Here is a 20,234-nt window from a genome sequence, read left to right as displayed (position 1 = left end):
CTCGAACATGTTTGCTTTGATCGGCGCTCAAACCGTAATTCGATCGCTCGCGAAAACGCACGACACCAAACAAAATATTTGGCAAGTGGCCCGTCGTGGGAGGATAGCTCGGAAAGTAGTTAGTTGCGGAATTGTGTCCGCACAAGTGGGAAAGATAATATTATTTCGCCGTATTTGGTTCGAGAACTTGTCAATAACGTTATCTCGTTGATTAGATCTTTGATTTTTTTCTACGCTTTTGGACTTACTCAAGTCCAGGACTCCACCATTTCTTTAGCACCGCAAGTGGGAACGAGAACGAACACGTGACTCGTGGGAATCTGTACCATCCACTTTGGAAAGGTGCCCCAGGTCAACTGCCATGTTTACCAATAGTATCATCGAGCAAACAAACACAGACAGAATTGAAATTTTTATTGAAACATCAAAACAACCGTGTGGGTGGTCGGTCCTGTTTTGATGTTTCACAGAAAGTGTCACAGTTTTTGAAACCAACGAAATGAATGGCTTAATTGAAAGTCAGTTTCACTACCGTTTGTTTTTTCACCAGAGAGTGAACAGATGTTGGTCGAGTGAAATATGGTTCCAACCCGAAAATGTCGTTTTTGCGATGCGAATGAAAAAAATTTCATAAAAAAAGAATGATTTATATCAGCAGTACGTTATTTATTTGTTTGTTATCTACAAAAGTATACAAATATTAGATACCTTCAAACGATTTTGTTGATATTTTCCTCGTGTAGAAACTACCGATACTTAATAGATAACTCAATTTAGTTTTTAGCCATGTCATGTTTCTTGTGTTTGAACGATTGCAAAACATTTCTACAATTGGCAAAAATTTGTTGTGTTGGAATTATGGAAGTGTAACAGAACATGCCGACACGTTTGAAAAAGTGTCTTTGCAAGAAGTTGTCCATTAATAAAATGAATTGTTTATGTTTGGTCTTCGGAAAACTATTAACTTTCCTGAAAGACAGCGCCCGTTTGACGTTTGCGACCTACAAACTTCCATAACTACTTCAACCGTCAGTCCTCCAACTTAACTGCACAGTTAGTGGTGTAATAATTATGAATTTGTCGTAAAATGGGGTCGCCGGTTGTGACCATTTGGTACGAACCGAAACATGTGGGTGTGCCGCAGGGATTAATTCGCGCTCATCGTGGACCAACACTGCGCTCTAACGAGCTGACACAGCAAGGTGTGGCTCCGGTTGCATCGACTTTGCAGTCGCATTTTTCAACAATTCACCGTTTGCGTTAGTCACCGTTGGTGGATTAAAGACGTACAGTTAGCAGCTTGCCAAAAATAGAAAATTCGCGAATCGAATCGAACAACAGTTTTATTGTTAATTGATCGATTCCGAAAGCGTTCTAAATTCGTGATTCGAGAGCACGTCCGAAAATTCGACTTGTCGGTAATCGCCGACTTTCTTAAAGTCTCATAAATATTCATCGGCGGTGGCAACTAAGTAATTCTCTTGCGCCGCAAGAATTTTTCATTCATCCACCGAGAGCGCACACCCACTCGGTCCGTAATTTACGTCGATACATATCCATTTGTTTATGATTTATAAGAAAGATGGCCGCGCGTCGTAAACTTCTTCTTTGTACGCCCCGACGAGGCTTGATGGTGCCATAAAATCCGTAATTTCGTTACATTGTGTTTGATGGTGGTCGGGTGGAGGTTTTCGCGGGCGGTGGTCGATCCGGATTTATTTTGCACCCATCCGGCAACACGAATCGCCTATAACCTTGCACAGTTTCTGCTAAGGTTTCCGGATCAATATTTCGCCTCGGTCGAGAGCGCACGACCGAAGGAAACAAGTGAACGACGTTCGCATTGGCGTAGGTTATGGACAACGCACTGTGTATATTATGCATCAGCCGTCCCATTATGTTTTTTTTTTCGGTTTACAACGTGCCGTCGACTTGTGGAAAAAAATTAACAATATAACAATATGTCACGGTGGAGACAAGATGGTTTATGTTTTCCTCTCTTCGCCGGTGACGTTAATTTACGACCAGGCGACGAATTTCTAATTCGAAACGCCTACCAAGGATCGTATTTGCTAGGAAAAAATAAACTTATTTATTTGCGTTCGCAGAAAACGACGCGCTGGCTTGTTTGCCGAGTAAACAGCACCTTCTGGAAGGATTTTCGGGGGGGTTTCCCGAGTTTTCGCGCGAAGCCTCCGCCGACAGATAAACATTTTGGCGGCGATCGCATCGACCTCCCGTCCATTGTGTCGGTACTTTCATTCACTGCGAACACCGTGTTTATCAGGAATTTATCGAACCGTTAACGTGTAATTGTATCGAGTTCCGCAATATTGTTTGTTGTTTTCCTTGTTATACTTTCCATGAAATATTTGCGGTTTGGGTTTTAATAAAAGCGCGCGGTCGGAGCGAAAAGTTGGGCTTTGAAGTGCCATCGGGTGGTGAACGAAAGCTCCGTTTGTGTCCGGGGTAATTGGCTGTTGTCCTGGCGGGATGATGTGATCCTGGTAAAGGCGTGCGTTTGACGAGACGCGATGGAAGTGTCCTTTCTTGTGTTTTCGTGTCGGGTTTAACGACGTCGACGGACGATAACTGTGTGCGTGATTTTTGGTTGTTCAGACGTTTCGGTGTAAATATTTTTTTCGTTTTGTGGGTTGAATTCCGATCCGCGCCAGGTTTTTCTGCGCGTACCGTCACGAAAGTTGAAGGTACGGCCAGACGGAATTCAAATGCAATAAACAAAATTTCTCGGAAGTTGGTAAACAAGTCGTGACACGGCTAAATGCAAGGGGTTTTCAAGGAGACGGCGTAAAAGGCATTGTCCAGTCAAATGTGAGATATGTGAGGAGTGTGGGTTTTGGATTTTTCGGTTCGTGGAAAAGTGGCAGTTTGCGTTGTTAGAATAACTCGTACAGGAAGTTTTGTGAAAATCAAAAGATTGTGCAGGTGTGCTCGAATTTTATATTTTTAGAGGTTATTGCTTGTGTAGAATTTCATCTTTATAAACTGTGAAGTACGTTTACGATCGTTATCTTTCTGGAATATGAAAATTAATTTAGTGGAGGGAGTGGGCTTTAATTTATTGCGTTAATCTGTTAGTCAGGGTAGTTGTGCATTAATTAGTCATTTATATTAACAATTTCTATCACGTTACTGCAACTCCTTTTGACTGATTAGAAAATTCTGGTAACAAATATTTAATTCATTTTCATTAACAAAGTACAGGGTGAGCGAAACTCGATGTCTCAGCTCTATTCATCGAATTTTTTTTCCCAGAAACACCTACAGGGTGTTTCTGAAATACGTGTGTTAATTTGAACCAGTGGAAGAACGCGCCAAATCATGGAACTTTTCTCTATAACATTTTTACCAAAAAGCAGTACAAATTAATTTAAAATTTGGAATAAATTAACCATCAAAGTGTATACCCGCCTATGGGCGAAAATTTTCTGTTGTGATAGAATCAGAGCTTTGTTCAAAAGTTCCATTGTTATAGAAAAAAATAAATTTAGATTCTCATGGTTACAAAAAATAGAAACTAGTTAATCACACAAAACGACTCGTTTGGTAAAAATTGTGGGGCAAAAAATCTTGGAATACTTTTAGGAATTTTACAAAATCTTACAGAGAAAAGTTTCATACATTGGCGAGTTCTTTTACTGGTTAAAATTAACACACGTATTTTAGAAACACCCTGTATATTTTGGCATATTTAAAGAGCTAATTTTTCTGAACAAATTTTGTAAAGAAAAAAATTTGCCATCTTTTTCAGTTGAAAAATTAAAAGCAAATTTGTAAATATGTATCAAAAATTCACAATCGTCACGATTTAAACAAGATAGCAAATTTTTTTCTTTACAAAAATTGTTCAGAAAAATTAGCTTTTTTTAAATATGCCAAAATATAGGTGTTTCTGGAAAAAAAAATCGATAACGTCATTACTTCAGTTTCCAAATATGGAAAAATATGCAAATTTGGTTTAAAATGCACCTTACTCAACCCCATTTAAGAACCTCTTTTCAGATTTTTTCTATCGTCTTCCCTTTTGTTTTAATATAGCTGAGAAATGGAGTTTCGGTCACCCTGTACATACTAAGCAATTTTTGTTTTAAGAAACTCTTTGACTGCAAACATCTTCACAATCCAAAGGTGGAGATAGATTTTTTTTAATTTTCTAGTAGGTAGCTATTTTATTATCACCTTGGTGAAGGTTCCTCTGGTCGTTGATTTGAGTCCCATTTCTTAGCGTTCCATGGACGCAAATGGTTGTAATTGTTCTGCTTACTAAGACAGAGGTCTGTTCCAGTAGATCTTAGAAATTTGTAAATACGTTTAAAAAAAATTTCGGCATCTTTATCAGAGTCAAGAAAAGGCAAATTTATTTGCATGTTACTACAAATTTGAAAATAGATTGATAATTACTGTAGGAATTATGAGTGGGCTTAGAACAATGGGAATTGTTATCAGAAATGAAAAACAAAAGTAGAAAATAAATCGTGTTTTTACGAGTTCGAGTTCGTAGTTCGACAAATTCAGTGGTTATTTCTCATGGTAAAGAGTATCTCTCGAAGTTGAATTTGGAATACATGGTTTGAACAGGAGCAGTCTCAAATGCGGCAAAAGAAAGCAAGCTCCAAAGTACACTCGGCTCAATTCGTAATGTCATGGTGTGCGGGTGCAAAGTGGGTGTGTTTAGTGCTTATTGGACAAGTTGGGTATTGGTGGACAGTGCTCGTTTGGACACCATAATTATATTGGGTGTTCATTTAAATTTTCGGTCAAAGTTGGCGTTGAAAAGTCGATTGTGAACGCACCACTCGTGTAAAAACGTAAGATTAAACAGCTGATCTGTGGTGCGTAATCCGTAGCGCGTTCACAATCGACTCTTCAACACCAACTTTGACCGGAAATTTAAATGAACACCCGATATTTTCGTATTTTAGGAAAAAAATTTCGTCTTTCGAACACGTTGTGACTATAATTGGTCAATGGAATTCAGATCTGGAGATCTAGCAGTCAAAGAAAAAATTTTTTTGAGAGAATGAACAGGAAGAGATAATTTTCGAAACCCTGAAAATCGGTTGAATTTTTGTTAAAGAACTTTGATCATGTATGTATTTTAAAGGCTTTACGAAATTTTTATTGTACTTAAATAATTGTTGCTATAATTTCTTATAAAGAGCGATCAAATTAATTTATAATCGAGTTATCCATGAATCCGAAATCGTATGTCGTTACTTGAACTCCATGCTCCATAAACACAGCTTGAAACACAGGTTAGATCTCGACATATCGATCGCAAAAGATATACGGATTCAAATCCATGGATGACTCGATTACAAATTAATTTGATCGTTCGATAGCTGCCATGTAGACTTTTAAAATTATTTCAAATTTTAATATTATTTTACCTAGACAATGTTGGAAATCTTTCCAATGTAATTATTACACCAAAGCTTTTTTTAACCAATAATGTTCTATTTTCATCGAAAGTTTGTTGCCCAGATGTGACGAAAACAAAATTGTCAGTCGACAGTTTTTCGAGACAAATTTCTGCAAGGTTACAGTGCTCCAGTTGTTAAAACAGAAAATTATCTAAGGATAGAAAAAGTTCCAATGTAATTAGTGGAGATAATTTTGTGACTGGGTCAAAAAACACAAAATATTGGTTTTTAGCTTACAATATTTATGATATCACTCGTTGAAGAGAATAATGTTGCTATAGTAAACAGTCAACAGATGTCTATCTCTCCAAAAAGGAAGGCACGTTTTTATCGATGTCAAGCTGACAAAAATGCGACTTATCATAAAGGAATAAAATTATCTAATCTGAAAATGTTTTATGCAAAAGCTATATGCAGAGTTTTCACCAAAACAACGAATTATAAAACTTGGAACGAGAAACCTTTGTTTGAGAAGTCTACACAACGTATTTCGCTTTTTGACGGACGGAAAAATGTGTAATATGTACAAAATTAAATTACAAAATTGAATTTGCTCATTTGCAATTTATAAAAACAGACAGCCACGGCTACCTTTTCTCTCAACACGACATTAGCGGCTTTTGTGTGTGTGTGTACTCGTATAGTAGTAGGAAACGATATTTGAAACGGCTTATGCAGGATTTTATAACGTACTAATACTTTTATGAGGGTTGGAACGGTTGGGACAGCCCATTGCTGTCGGCCGTCATAAATTATTCAAATTATTTAAGGTTCAGAAATGGGCCGTATTTAAACATTTCTTATTGGAGGTAAGGTGTGCTCTGCAATTTTTGCGAAATTATAAAAAATAGGTCGCACCGATCAGGGTTGGCATAAATGTCATTTGTTATCGAAGCAGTCAAAATTCGTGGTACACATTACAAATTTCGAGTACGGACCATCATGCTGCAAACGTTCGGAGCGTGCTGAAGCGACCGAAATCCGGTAATATTTATGAATGACATCTTTAGGGACAAGCCATAAACCATCGGCTTACTTTGTAATGAGTTCTAAATATCGTTTCTTACTACATACTATATACATACGTCAGTGGTATATTGTGACATTGTGGAAGTTGAGCTGGGTGTACATACTACAAATGATCCTTAGAAAATTAGGTAGAATCTCGGCAAAAAAAGTCACAATATCAGATTTAAAAGTATGTAATGTGAGGAAATTTTTTGTTTGATTTGTCATTTCAGACAAAAGACAGTTTAGAACAAGTTGTTATGTATTTAATTAATAATAGTTTTCAGTCGGTCATACTCATAACATTTTGCGGTTAATCCTCGCCATCGCTCACGCCAGCACCGAAACCGATCTTCAGAAATTGCGTATGACCCTGTCGAATTCCGTCGTCGCCGAAAACACTTCAGGTGACCTTTCCAATGATAAATAACCCCGGGATGAGGTTCGCGTTTCCTAGTGCACCGTCTGATGCATTATGGATTATGCAACGATTGTAAATTTTACCTTGAAACAACATTTCCCATACAGCAGACCGGCAGATAAGCGGTCACAATTATACGAGATTTGGACGTTCCACGCTCTTTGTGAATTTTGCAAACGCGCCCCACCTTCGCATTGTTCAAGCAGTTTCACAAGAGCCGATTCGATCAGATTTTGTTATTATTAACTAATGTGTTTACCGTGCACGTTGTGCAATTTTATTAGAATGACACACTTAACTATCGCAAACAACGCGATCTAGAATAAGATTCCGTCGGGGGCAGAAGGCAGAAATGAGGAGGCGATCGTGTTTGCGAATTTTGTTGCCAAACTGCACGGCGAGGTTTGTGCCAATTCGAGCGCACAAATCGCGGGACATGAATGAGAATTTTCTAATCGGCCTTCGCGCGTCCATCTTGGGAGTGATTTGTGTCGGTCGGTGATGCAACGAGTTGTTCGCCAATTCGCAAGGCCCCCAGGTCTTAATTAATCGACGGCGAGGAGAGCGCGCCCCCGAAAAATGGGCAGAGTCGCACCCGGTGCGCTTCCACCTCACGTTCATCATTAATAGGGGAACGTAGTGGAAGTATTTTCGGAAGGGTTCTCGACGAATCTTTGATAATTTATGTGGAAAGTTGGATCATCTGGAATTCGGACGGTGTATTAGTTATTCATCACCGGCTAACAGGAAAGTTTCACGGACGAAGCCGCCGCCGCCGCCGCCCGGCTTTACGCCGACTTATTTTTCCCTCCTGCCACACATACAGAGCGTGCATGAATAATAGAATGTCAAAACGGAAATTCATTCATGCTTCGTGCAAGGAGAAAAAGCGGCGATTGTTGTGGTGCGTGTGCGACCGTTACGGAATTAATCGAGCAACTCGTGTAATAATACGGACAACATGTTGTTTATTCCGTGTAGTTGCAACCGCTCCTTCCAGTTTCCCATTTATTTCGTGTTCCAGCAACCGTTTTTTTCCACCGTGCCGCTAAAAAAATTACACGTGTCGTGTGTGGGTAATTTTTGACGTCACCGATTTTGTCCGATTGATTTGTTTTCGCAGCTCCTCGATGAAGACAATGCAACCGACAACAGGAAATTCCGATCTGTTTGTATAAACAGTGTCGTAATGGACGCGGCCTATAATAATAGAGTGCTGACGGCATCAGTTCGACTTTTCTCGAGTGTTCGTAATCGCGATGTGTCAACTCTTGTTTTTCGGTATTGACCAAGAGAAATCTGATCGGAACATGTGGGGGTTCGTTCTGACGGAACGCATGTTTTTGTATCCAACGAAAAACAGAACGTCCAGAATTAGGCGGACGATTGAAAAACGTGTGATTAAGACAAATTGCGAAATCCTTGAAACTATATAAATAAACAAAGTGTTTTATTTTGTAAACGCGATGACACGGAGTGGGAGGAGGTACACGTAAACATGATAGATAGCAACAAGTTCAAAGGATCTTAATCCCATTGAAGTTGTTTGGTGTAGGGAGATTTCCCTCTAAATATCTTGCAAGACCCGAAAAACAGCTTCGGATGTTATCTCAGTTCATATTAATCTGATAATGATTTTGAAATTTTTATTCTAATATGTAGATTACGAATTTCTACTCACTTATTATATCAATGATTTTCCATTGTGATTCGGGACTTATTGGATTTGATCAATGAAATCTCTTGAAGAGCTTTCTGCTTCCGTAACTATCGAGGATTTTCATATTCGTAACTAAAGAAAATTTTAGTGTCAGACAAACGGAAAAAAAATTTTGAAAACAAAGTTTCCATTTTATCAGCTTCTTAAACATTTTTTTTCTTCTCTTTTATATCTTTTTTCCAATTATGGACAGTTTTTGTCTGTTGGGAGTTAATAAATTATTATTATTATACATTCCATCACTGACCCGGCATTCAGGCCGAACTCATTACGGGTATGGCTATCAAGTAATAACGAGCAAATAAATAGTTACGTGAAGCAATTACTATTATTATTATTATTGCTCAAGAATGTTTGCGAAAATCGAAAGATTGTACAGTGGGGGTCAAAATTCCTATTTTGAGAAGTTGACGTGATAATAGATTTTCTTCTTTACGAACTATGAGGCGTGTTTACAAATTTCTGGAATTAGGAATATACAGGGTGATTTACGAGGAATAATGAGCCCGACGGAATAGAAAATGCAACCCACAATACATTGCAACAAAAAGCCGGACCTCGAAGCGGTAAATGTCCGGGTTTTTCTCCTGATGAATTGCGGGTTGCATTTTCTATTCCGTCGGGCTCATTATTCCTCGTAAATCACCTTGTATATTTGGTAAAGATGTGGACTTTCATTTGCATCAGTTTCCTCTACAGGCTATTTTTTGCGTTTAAGAGACTACTTGAAACCGATGTTCGTCGTTTGCGCAGATATGACTCATATAGCCCATGAGAAAATCCAACACCTCTATTTGTATCAGAGAAGGTTTTTAGGTTTTTGGAAATACATAACTGTCAATGAAGAAATCACTTTTATGGTGAAGATTCTGAAAATGTTTTTTGGAGAAACGATTTCTCTTTGCAACTAATAATGGATTGTCAACATTCTAATTTCTTCTTGTAGTTTCAGTCTTTTTTTCCATTTGGTTGTCTGGAGATAGTGAAGTTCCAACATTCTATTCTTTTCTTCGGTGTTCTCTCTGGGGTTTGGGATTCTTTCTTTTTGCTATTTTAACTATGCGTTGCTGTGTCATTCCATGGATTTATTTTAATTTTATTGAATATTTTTCCATTTTTAAACTTAATTTTCCCACGTTCTAAGAATTTGCATATACATACGAGTATTTGGACGGTTAACGAGTTCAGGAAATCATAGGTGTACAATTTACTTCTGTAGCAATTTTTTTTATTTATTTTTATCTCCTTTTTATAACAGAGTTATTTGCGTAGTTTCGAGGTCTTCCAGGAAGTCACGTTTCGTAACCACAGAGTAATTTGACGTTTGACAAATATCAGTTGTGATCAACAATTTCCTGTCAAGTGGGGGATACTGTCAAAGTAGAAAAAAAAATCTGTTGTGACTTGAATAAATGGGGTTGTCTATTCGGAACCGTTCGAACATCTTCATTAATAAATGCGAAGACCTCGCCGGCTAAAACAGAAAACTAATTTATTCAATAAAAATGTAAAATATTTTTTTTTGAAGGCGACGTCAACCGGCTGTCGCTGCCGCTTAGATTTTTTCGGTGTTTGTGTCGAGGATTTTTCGAACTCGTTAAAAAAAATCCGGCTCGCCGAATTAATTCGAAAAATTTGCAAGAAATTCGTTATTCTGTCGAGAGGAAAAACTCGCAGGACGGATGAATCCTTATTAGCACTTTATCAGCTCCCCCGTCGTAATTAACGGAGTTCAGTTTTGGGGGTTCTTTGAAGGCGTTGTTTTTGAAAACGTAATTAGTTGTGAGCGAAATATTTATAAAGGTCAGGTATTGCATAATAAAAGGCCAAAATTAATTAACTTCCACTTTCCATTTTCTCGTCGCGTTGTTATTTTTCGCGTGGGGGTTGCTCATGAATTCCCCCGTGAACGCCGCCCCCCCACATCTGGCCAGATAAGGTTCCCGGAACGGATCGACGGGCGATAGTGGCCCCCCAAGCCCTCCCTCGCGATAACGCAGATAATGGACGTGTTTACCGGCGAAACACCCGTAAACAATGCACGTAACGGTGCCCCATTCATGTCGGCTGCTTCGTACATCGGTTGTGACCTCCGGAGACCCGGAGGAAGAAACTCGTTAACTCCGAGCGTGGCGCAAGACGCGCAAACCGCCGCACATGACGAGGACAACAGACCGGGGGCGTCACGGAGCGGTGCGTGTTCCTCGAGATGGTTTTTTCGCGACCCATCTTCCTGGAAATTGGATTCCACGAATCTATTTCTGTTGGGCAGTTCGCATCGCTAGACGGAGGGGCCGTTTGAGGAACGCCGACAAAGGATCGCGGACGTCGCGGGGTCACTCCGAAAGGGAAATGCCACCCAGGGGAAAAAATACGGTTCGGATGCTCAGCCGTTTGTTGAACCCGGCGACGATGCAATTAACCGATTTTGGATGTGGCTCTTCGAGGAATTTCTCTGCCTTATCTCTACCAATCGACAAGTCGAGTATCGATTCGGTTTTTTTTCACCGGTAAACAATCGTCCTTATCGCTAATTGGTGTAATACGGATTAAAAATGGAAAGGCGAGAACTTATCTCCATCTATGTCGGTTTTTTTACTTGTCGTTTCTTTGTTTTCTTTTAATTTGGATCGTTGCCATCTGGACTCCACGACGGAGGTAACCAACTAACACTTTTTCTACAGATTATAATCTACGAAATTGAACGGAAATGAAACTCGTTCTCCTGCCCCCCAAAAAACACTATTAGTCATATTTATTTTATTTTTCTCCAATCATAATCCTGTGCAAATCTCGACGTTTCGATTTTTACCAGGCGGAATCACACCCCACAGAACTAGAGCGTTACTACTCGATGCAACAAGACCAAAAGATATTTTTTGTGCAACCGTACGCGAAACGAAAACAGGCTGCGAAATTCAATTTCGCGGTCGTTGCTTTTAGCGACGGCCGTTAAAGTAAACGTCATTTTAATATTTGATACAAAGCAGAGTTTCCAAATGTGTACACCTTGGCCGCGAAATCCTTTAACATCCTCGAGATTGTTTGCCTCGGCCGCAAGCGCCTCGGCGACAATTTTTCTCTCGGTACGTTAAAGAGTGATTTCGCGGCCTTGATATACTAATAACTATTTTGTACTCATAGCCTTGAAAGCAACGCTTCCAACATCCAACGCTCGCTCCGAAACGAGTGCTTCCCGGTCGACTCGAATGTAAAAAATTGCAAAAAACACTGGCCCGTCAAAAAAAAATTGATAATAATAAAATTTAGTTCATAAAATACAACTTCCCTGGGTTTTCCTCCATTAAAAAATTACGGAAAAATTTATAATCGTTGAAAATTGTTCCTACAAAATTCACAAATTATTGTAAAAATTGAAATATCAAGTGAAGCAATTGTTTCCAATAACCAAAGATCACTGCCTACTTGGTTTTATGTTCCTTTATGTTTAATGTATTAAAACAAAAAAATTTAATTTAATTTTCGTACAAAAAATATTGTATGAACCACTTGTGTGAAGACATCTTCCGTTCATTCGCGCATTAATTAAAGGCACTCGCTCGTGCTTTAAAAAATGCGCTCATGCGGGAATATCGTCTTCCCGCACTTGGTTCGTAAATAACTATTAAACAGGCATCGTTATTACACTTGTATCTATTTTGGACGTTGTCGTCGTGACACGGCGATAAAATTCCAGGAAATGTCAAGATAGATGCTTTAAACCGGATGTAATTTAGCGGGAAAAGTGAATCGTGAATCGGAGGATTAGTCGTGAAAACGTGGATTAATTTTAAATTGTGCCGAACCAATTAAACTGTATCTAATCTGCGGGAGTTCACTTTGCGGACTCGAAATCGCCGCCAGATTGAGATGTTTGCCAAAAGCGGAGAGATCGTCGCAGCAGGTCCGGAAATTCATCATCGTCGTCCTTTATTCGGGGTGGGTCCTTTGAAATTGCGCCGTGGAATGTCGCAAAAATTTTGCACGTAGCAGTTATGGTGATGAAATAACGTACCAATTCATCACTGTCAATGCATGATGTTGTCGTGTTTGTGTTTTGTTCGTGTTATTTACGAGGACGTTTTGACATTATTTTCGTTGTCTTCTTGCAAAATGAAAAACTTTCTAATTGGAAGTGATTCGCGAACGCGCGCTCCGAGAAGCCACGGACGTGCCCATAATCGGGTGATAAATCGCCGGGATTAATGCAAGAACAGGTGTTAAAGACATAATTGCATAATTTAGAGCTGTTTCCATTTTTTACTTAATTTAATTACGACCCGGAGAGCCATCGATCAATTCGAGATGCGGCAAAACCGGTTCGGATTGGATCGGTTGGGGAAACAGTCGTTTTCTGTGAATTTGGTGCGTCTTGATTGAAATCGATCCTTTTACAGGACCTCCACGCTGAGAATGCGTCGCCACTTAAAAGGACATGTTTGTTAATTCGGTTAGTCGAAAGAGCTATCTCAAATCCATGTCTTTATGTTTTTGATGGTTTTACCACCGATTCGCGGTAATGGTGGCGTTTTGTTCGTTTCTTTTTCCGCGTGATAGCCTTTGATTCGCGGCTAACGTCACAGATACTCGAATTTTTCGATTTTACGCCCCATGTCCATGTACGAATAAGAAGTAGTGACAATCGCATTAGTCATCACAATTGGCCCGAGATGGTGGGACGACTCAATAACAACCGATTAAAAAAAGAGTAAATTTCAGGGCCGGTCTCATTATCTATTCGAATTGTTCACTAATTAACCATTAAGGCCCAGATAAACTCGTTGTTTCTCAGATTTTGACGAAATTAACGGTCACGGTCGGTGGTTGTCAATATTTACGACGAGCATATTTTGGAAACTGGAGTTTGAACCGTGATTAATACCCCATTTGCGTGTCATTTTCGCGAAGGTCTTGGAACTGGACCAAATCCGAAATCTCATCTTCCCGCGGCAAAATATCGGAACGAAACTTCAAGGTAAATCACGTTCGCCGCTTAACTCCGGCGTGATCGTTATCGATTATCAGATTTCTTATCGGCAAATCTGCGAGATTACGGAAGAGGTGGCAAAGTGTCCCGAGTTGTAAAATTTTCAAAAAGCGTACTCGCTCTTTGTGATTGTGCTCTCGTTGCTGGCCTTATCGCATTTTTATGCAACGCTTTCTTATTGTTTTTCTAGTAACGTAACATTATCTATTCTATAAATAATAATCAGCGGCCAAAAAAATCGCTGCGTTTCGCAAGCACCAAATTGATAAATGGTGAAGAGTGATGATCTGAATATCAAATTCAGTTTAGTTTCAGTGCGGCGATATGGCGAAAGCTCCTCACGAGAGTCGGCGTATTGTCACTAGAGACGATAACATTTTTTGAGAGTTTTCTGTGTCGTGTCAAGTGCTCTGCTAACAGAAATTGACATTCGATGTTTTCCAAAATGTTGAAAAATATTTGTGAGTATTGTGGCGGGAAAGTACTCGAGAGAGAACTCGACAACAAGATCCTCAGAAATTTTTTAGTGTCTGTCAATTGTTGACTGCTCTCGTACGAGTCTGGATAATGGGGCCAGATTCGTAATAAAAAAAAATAGGAAAATTGACATGATTTGTGACTATGGCACATTTTTCTGGAGCGTATTGCCAAATGAGGTCGTAGTACAGAGTGGATGAGTGTGCACCGCTCCGTGATTTTACGAGGAAAACAAGTTACTCACGAAGAATAAACCAGGTAACTGGTCAGGAGAAGACCAAGATACACCGCAGAACCAAAAACCGTAAGTCGCAAGTCAAAAGAAGCCATATAAATTAGAACATCGTGGAAAAAAGAGCCGACTCACAGAGAGACAGAAACGGAGGAGGCTGTTATCGCTCCGCGATAAGGAGGCGCTTATCGCTCCGCGGTAAGAAAAGTCTGCAAAAACGAAGATAAACAAAACCAGTAGGCAACACAGAATACAGACGGGTTAAAGTGTAATCGAGTTAAGTTAATGAATAATAACAAAAGAAACAAACCGGATCACGACTCTTCACCAGAAACAGAACAGAAACTATTCCGAGGAGGTACCCAAGTGGGCAGAACACAGCTAAAACAAGAAAAAACAGAGGACCGAAACATGGAGGAAATCAAGCAAATACTGCTGGAGTTGAGCAGAGAAGTAAAGGAAATGAGAAACGACATCAGTCAAAACAACAAAGAAATGAAGAGCCTCAGAGAGGATGTAAGAACCATGCAGGTGAACTGGGAGAAGGAAAAGCTGGACCTGGAAGAAAAGATCACGAAAACAGAAGAAAAGATAGAAAAACTCGAAAAGGACAAGATACGCAACAACTTGATAGTGACAGGAATGCGGATGGAAACAGAAGACGAAGAGCTACTGAGAAACACAATGGAAAAAAAGATAAACAAAGAGTTGAGCCTAAACGTGAAAGTAAAGAAGGTGTACAAGATAGGGCAAGATAGGTATAACGTGGAAATGAATAATTGGAATGAAAAATTAATGGTCCTAAAGACAAAAGGAAAACTTAGAGGAAAAGAGATTTACATTGATTCCGCATTAACATTAACGGAGAGAGAGATTCAGAAAAAGATCAGAGACTTCGCCAAGAAAGAAAGAATTAAGGGAGCCACAGTAAGAGTAAAGTATCAGGGAGTGGAAATTGACGGTAGGAGCTGGAAATGGAACAAAAAGGAGCAAAAACTCATGAAAGTAGGAGAAATTAAGGCTCCAAAAAACTGAGAAGCGACACAGGAGGCACAACAAAGACGACAAGGCAAAAGGAAAGGACGACGCAAACGGAACGTGAGGAACAATCTGAACCGACAAACTCGGGCAAACGAGCAAAAAAACCGAATAAAAAGGGGAAAATGAATAAGAAAACCATCAGACTGGGCACATGGAACGTAAGAACAATGTTACCGCCAGGGAAGATGTCCGAAACAGCGAGAGAAATGAGAAGATACAAAATCGAAATACTAGCAATACAGGAAACAAGATGGTCAGGAAAGGGAAAGATAGACAAAACCAACTACACACTATATTACGCTGGGGAGAAAAAGCAAGGGAAGAACGGAACAGCATTTTTAGTAGGAGGGGGGATAAGAAACAAGATAATGCAATATGAAGCGGTGGATGGAAGAATATCGTGGATCAGAATCGAAAACAAGCAAGCAAACATAACAATAATAAACGCTTATGCGCCAACAGAGAATAGCAAGGAAGAAGAAAAAACTAAATTTTACGACAAACTGGAAAAAGTATGTGAGAAAGTAAAAAGAAACGACATCTTAATGATAGTGGGGGACTTCAATGCGAAGATAGGGAAGGAGGAACGCAATGAAGGTGTAGCAGGGAAAGAGACAATCCACGACACCACTAACGACAACGGAGCGAAGATTTGCGACCTAGCGGCAGCAACAAACACATTCATTGTTAGCACGCAATACAGACATAAAAGAGAGCACAAGATAACATGGATGATTCCAGGGGGGACAGAGGGAAACCAAATAGACCACATGCTAATCTCCAAAAAGTGGAAAAGAATAATACAAGATGTTAGGACATACAGAGGGGCAAATGTCGACTCAGACCATCTCTTGGTTGTCGCCAAAATGAGGGCGAAGGTGGTCAAACAAACAGGAGGCAGTAGGAAAAATGGATGGGACGTAGAGAAACTAAACCACACGAGACACAACGATGAGTACAAAAAAGAGATGAGAAAAAAATTAGAAACACGAGAAGAAGAAGTAGACATCGATGAAGAGTGGAAGAACCTAAAAGAAAGCATAATAGACACGGCAGAAACAGTGCTTGGACGAAGAACAACAAGAAAAAGAAAGGAATGGTTCGACGAGGAGTGCGAAAAAAGAACGGAGGCGAAGAACCAAGCCAGAAACAGATGGTTAAAGACGGGAAACCTAAAAGACTTAGAGAACTACAAAGAAAAAAGAAAAGAGGCGACCAAATATTGCAAACACAAAAAAGAAAGTTGGATTGGGGAGCTTATGCAGGAGGTGGAAGTCAACAATAGGGACAGCAGGAAACTGTATAAACTGATAAAACACTGGAACTCGACGAGTAAAAAGACACAAAGAATAGGTAACAAAAGATGGGAAACATATTACACGGAACTTTTTAGGGAAGAAAAAGAAATTACAGGGAGAAAAAAAGAAAAAGTGGAAATGGAAGACAGTAACAACGAGGACGACGCGCCGTCTTATGACGAATACATGGAGATCATCGCACAGCTTAAGACAAAGAAAGCAGCAGGGCCGGACCAAATTAGTAATGAATTAATCAAGCAAGGAGGGCACGAACTGCTAAGCAGAGTTTATAGAATACTAGTGGCGGTATGGCAGAGCGAGACAATGCCAGAAGAATGGAGAACAGGACTACTCATTCCACTACTTAAGAAAGGAGATCCTACACAATGTAACAACTACAGAGGAATCATGTTACTCAACACAACATACAAAATACTAACATCGATTATCAGGAAGAGACTGGCAGAACACACAGAAACAAAACTAGGAGAATATCAGAATGGATTCAGAAAAGGCAAATCAACCATAGACGCAATACACGTTATGTCACAAATAATAGAGAAGAGCTACGAATACGACATAGAGTTACATATATTATTTATAGACTTCAAACAAGCCTTCGACAACATAAACAGGCGCAGTCTAGTAGAGCAAATGCAACAAATGAAAATACCGGAGAAACTAATCAAACTAACGAAAATGACGATGGACAACTCAAAAGCAAGAATATCTACAACAGAGGGTGTAACAAACGAAATAAACATAGAAAGAGGAGTCAGGCAAGGAGACGCACTGTCCACAACGCTCTTCAACATCGCACTCGACGGTGCAATAAAGGCTGCAGGACTGGACAGAGCTATTACGGTGAGTGCAACTCAAGTAATAGCTTACGCAGATGACATAGCACTTATAACAAGAGATAAAAAGAGCCTGGGAGCGGCGCTGCAAAAGCTAGTTACAGAAACAGAAAAAAGAGGTCTACAACTCAACCAAGATAAGACTAAATACATGATAATCTCGAGAAGAAAGACAGACCATATTAAAGAAACAAACCTAGGGAGTTACACGTTTAAAAAAGTAGAAAATTTTAAATACCTGGGAGTGAACGTGAACGAAAAAAATGAACGAAGCGCCGAAATCAAAGAGCGAATACAAGCAGCGAACAAGGCTTACTGGAAATATCAAAGATACCTAACGGACCATCACATTAGCAGAGCAACAAAGATAAAAATCTATAAGGCAGCAATTAGACCTGTAGCGACTTATGCAGCGGAAACAATGCGACTCACTAATACAGACGAAGAGAACCTCGGGATATTTGAAAGAAAGGTACTCAGAAAAATTGCAGGGCCAAGAAGAACAGAAGAAGGGGAATACAGGATACTAATGAATCATGAAATAAGGGACATAATCGAGGGAGAAGATATTGTAGGATTTGTGAAAGCACAAAGGCTACGGTGGTTCGGACACGTACAAAGGAGGGATACACAACACATACTAAGAAAAACCCTAAATTGGAGACCAGTAGAAGGAAGACCAAGAGGCAGACCAAGGATAAGGTGGGAAGACCAGATACACGAGGACATTAGAAGGATAGGAATAGAGGACTGGAGAAACAAGATTCAAGATAGGAAGAGCTGGGAAAAAAACATACGAGCAGCCAGGGAGCAAGGCAGAATCTAATGATAACAAGAGAGAAGAACAAGGCGGAGTGATTCACCGCAGGAAAAACAGAATCGAAAAACTCCACCATAGGAGTAGCGTAAATTCGGCATCGAATAATCGCTTATATATATATATATTGCCAAATGAAAAAAATTGAGAAATCGTGATCGGTCCAACATTTCAATTGTTGCAGATCGGTATTGCATGAATTGACGAGATCTAGATGAGGGTTCATAGAAAATAAATTGTCCAGATTGTTTCCAAAAAAAAAAAAATACAAAAATTGTAACCGTGTTGAAAATAAAAATTGGATTTTTCTTTAACATTTTGTTGCTAAATATTCAATTTTTCGTGGTTTTCGCTATCTTACCAAAATTGAGGTTTTCGATACCTCGAATTTTGATTTCTTGGAAGAGTTCTCTTCCACTTACGGGACCTTGTGTAGTTGTATTTGTCTTTTTCCACTATTTGACCTTTTACGTCACTATGACGTCAAGCATTTTTATCGGAAACACAAAAAGAGATTGTTTTTTTCGGGATTTGCGATAACCTTCGAGTAAAAAAAGTCGTTATCGGCGAATTTATAAATGATATACAATATAGTGGGTCGGGGTACCATGGTGCATCGATGAATCTGATAGTGACACACTTTCTGATAGTACATCTTGTGTGTGAAGATTGTTTAGAAATTTTTCCACGGTCGAGAGGAACAGAATTGTCGGTTCGAAAATTTCGTGATAAATGGCCCTTCGAGAATATTTATGTGAAGTGTTTTCCGTTCCCCGTCTGTAACTTTCCTCCGAAAGTTTTGCTTTCATTTTAAATCAAGCCCTCCGAAAGACTAATAAAGTAGAGATATGTTTGGGGAATATTACGAACGATTGGTTCTTTTTCTGCCGAAACTTGTCTCGCTCGCAAATCGCTTCCAGTTAGTCCGAACTGAGAACTGCAATCCCAAGTTTCATATTAAATTTGTTGTTCCAGATTGGTGCCGTTTCCCGAGGATGAAGTGTGTGTGCGCCGAAACGTCGGGCTACGAACGCCTCAACGAGAACTTCCTCGACTACCAGACGGTCTCGGAGGACAAGGACAACGCAACCAACGAAAAAGAGGTGATTTTGGAGGTGTCTCGACAGGACACTCTTGACATCATTCTGATTCCAGGAGGAGATAGTCTTCTACAACGACGACGGCAGCTTCCAGACCGTCATCGTCGAGAGGAACCTGTGCGCCAGCGACCTCTGCCAGCTGCTGGCCCTCAAGAACAGAGTGTCCAAGAGCGTGAACTGGAGCATAGTGGAGCACTGGCAGGAGTACGGCTTGGGTGAGTCGATTAAAATAACTCCGAAGATGCACCGTGCTTCTTGTTTGCGCGAGAACCGGTCCGTGGTAAACACGACCTACGTCAAACGACGACAAACAACTCTGTTATTTATGCGGGCCGCCCAAAAATAAAGACCCCAATGACCATCAGGCCGAAAAAATGACGGAGGTCGGCGGTGTCACTGCCCCCAGATGTAATTCTCCGCCGCCGCCAGAACCGGGGAGGGTCGTGGATGAATCCCGTCGTTTCCGCGCCGTAATTGGATCATCCTTCGGGATCGGGCCGGGCTGATGGAAGTTTTTTCCCAGTGCTCGGGATGCTCCTCGAGCGAACAACGCGAACGTTCGTTGATGGACGACTTGCTCGCATAATCGCAACTCGTTTACTACATCGAGAAGCTCATTAACCTCTGCAGAATGGTATGGCGACGTCACGAATTAAAACACCTCTTAAGATCGCAGCAGACGGCGGACAACATGATACCGGCGATGTGGAGTTCTCCTTTGTGCGAAAATCGATTTGTCATGATTTCTTATTGGCGAATTATGGAGCCGATCTGTCTTTTATTGGGAATGGTAATTGCAATGGCACGGCCGTAAAATGCCAACAATCGATCG

General features: G+C 40.1%; 1 protein-coding gene across 6 annotated transcripts in view; it reads left to right on the top strand.

The window, feature by feature from the left end:
• The window catches only part of LOC138130224 (growth factor receptor-bound protein 14-like), a 101,894-nt gene that overhangs the window by 9,228 nt on the left and 72,432 nt on the right, over positions 1-20,234 (top strand). For 4 of the 6 annotated variants that reach the window (XM_069046657.1, XM_069046653.1, XM_069046652.1 and 1 more), the window contains exons 2-3: positions 19,278-19,405; positions 19,458-19,617. In XM_069046657.1, the coding sequence (XP_068902758.1) occupies positions 19,278-19,405; positions 19,458-19,617 (288 nt within the window). Of the gene's footprint in view, positions 1-2,954; positions 2,974-13,900; positions 14,042-19,277; positions 19,406-19,457; positions 19,618-20,234 lie in introns of those variants that run through there. The other 2 variants (XM_069046656.1, XM_069046654.1) reach the window with 2 other exon arrangements.

Source organism: Tenebrio molitor, chromosome 5 (genome assembly GCF_963966145.1).
Source record: "Tenebrio molitor chromosome 5, icTenMoli1.1, whole genome shotgun sequence".
NCBI classification, from domain to species: Eukaryota; Metazoa; Arthropoda; class Insecta; order Coleoptera; family Tenebrionidae; genus Tenebrio; species Tenebrio molitor.
The sequence above is the reverse complement of the archived record's forward strand: the minus strand, read 5'-3'. Positions and strand labels throughout refer to the sequence as shown.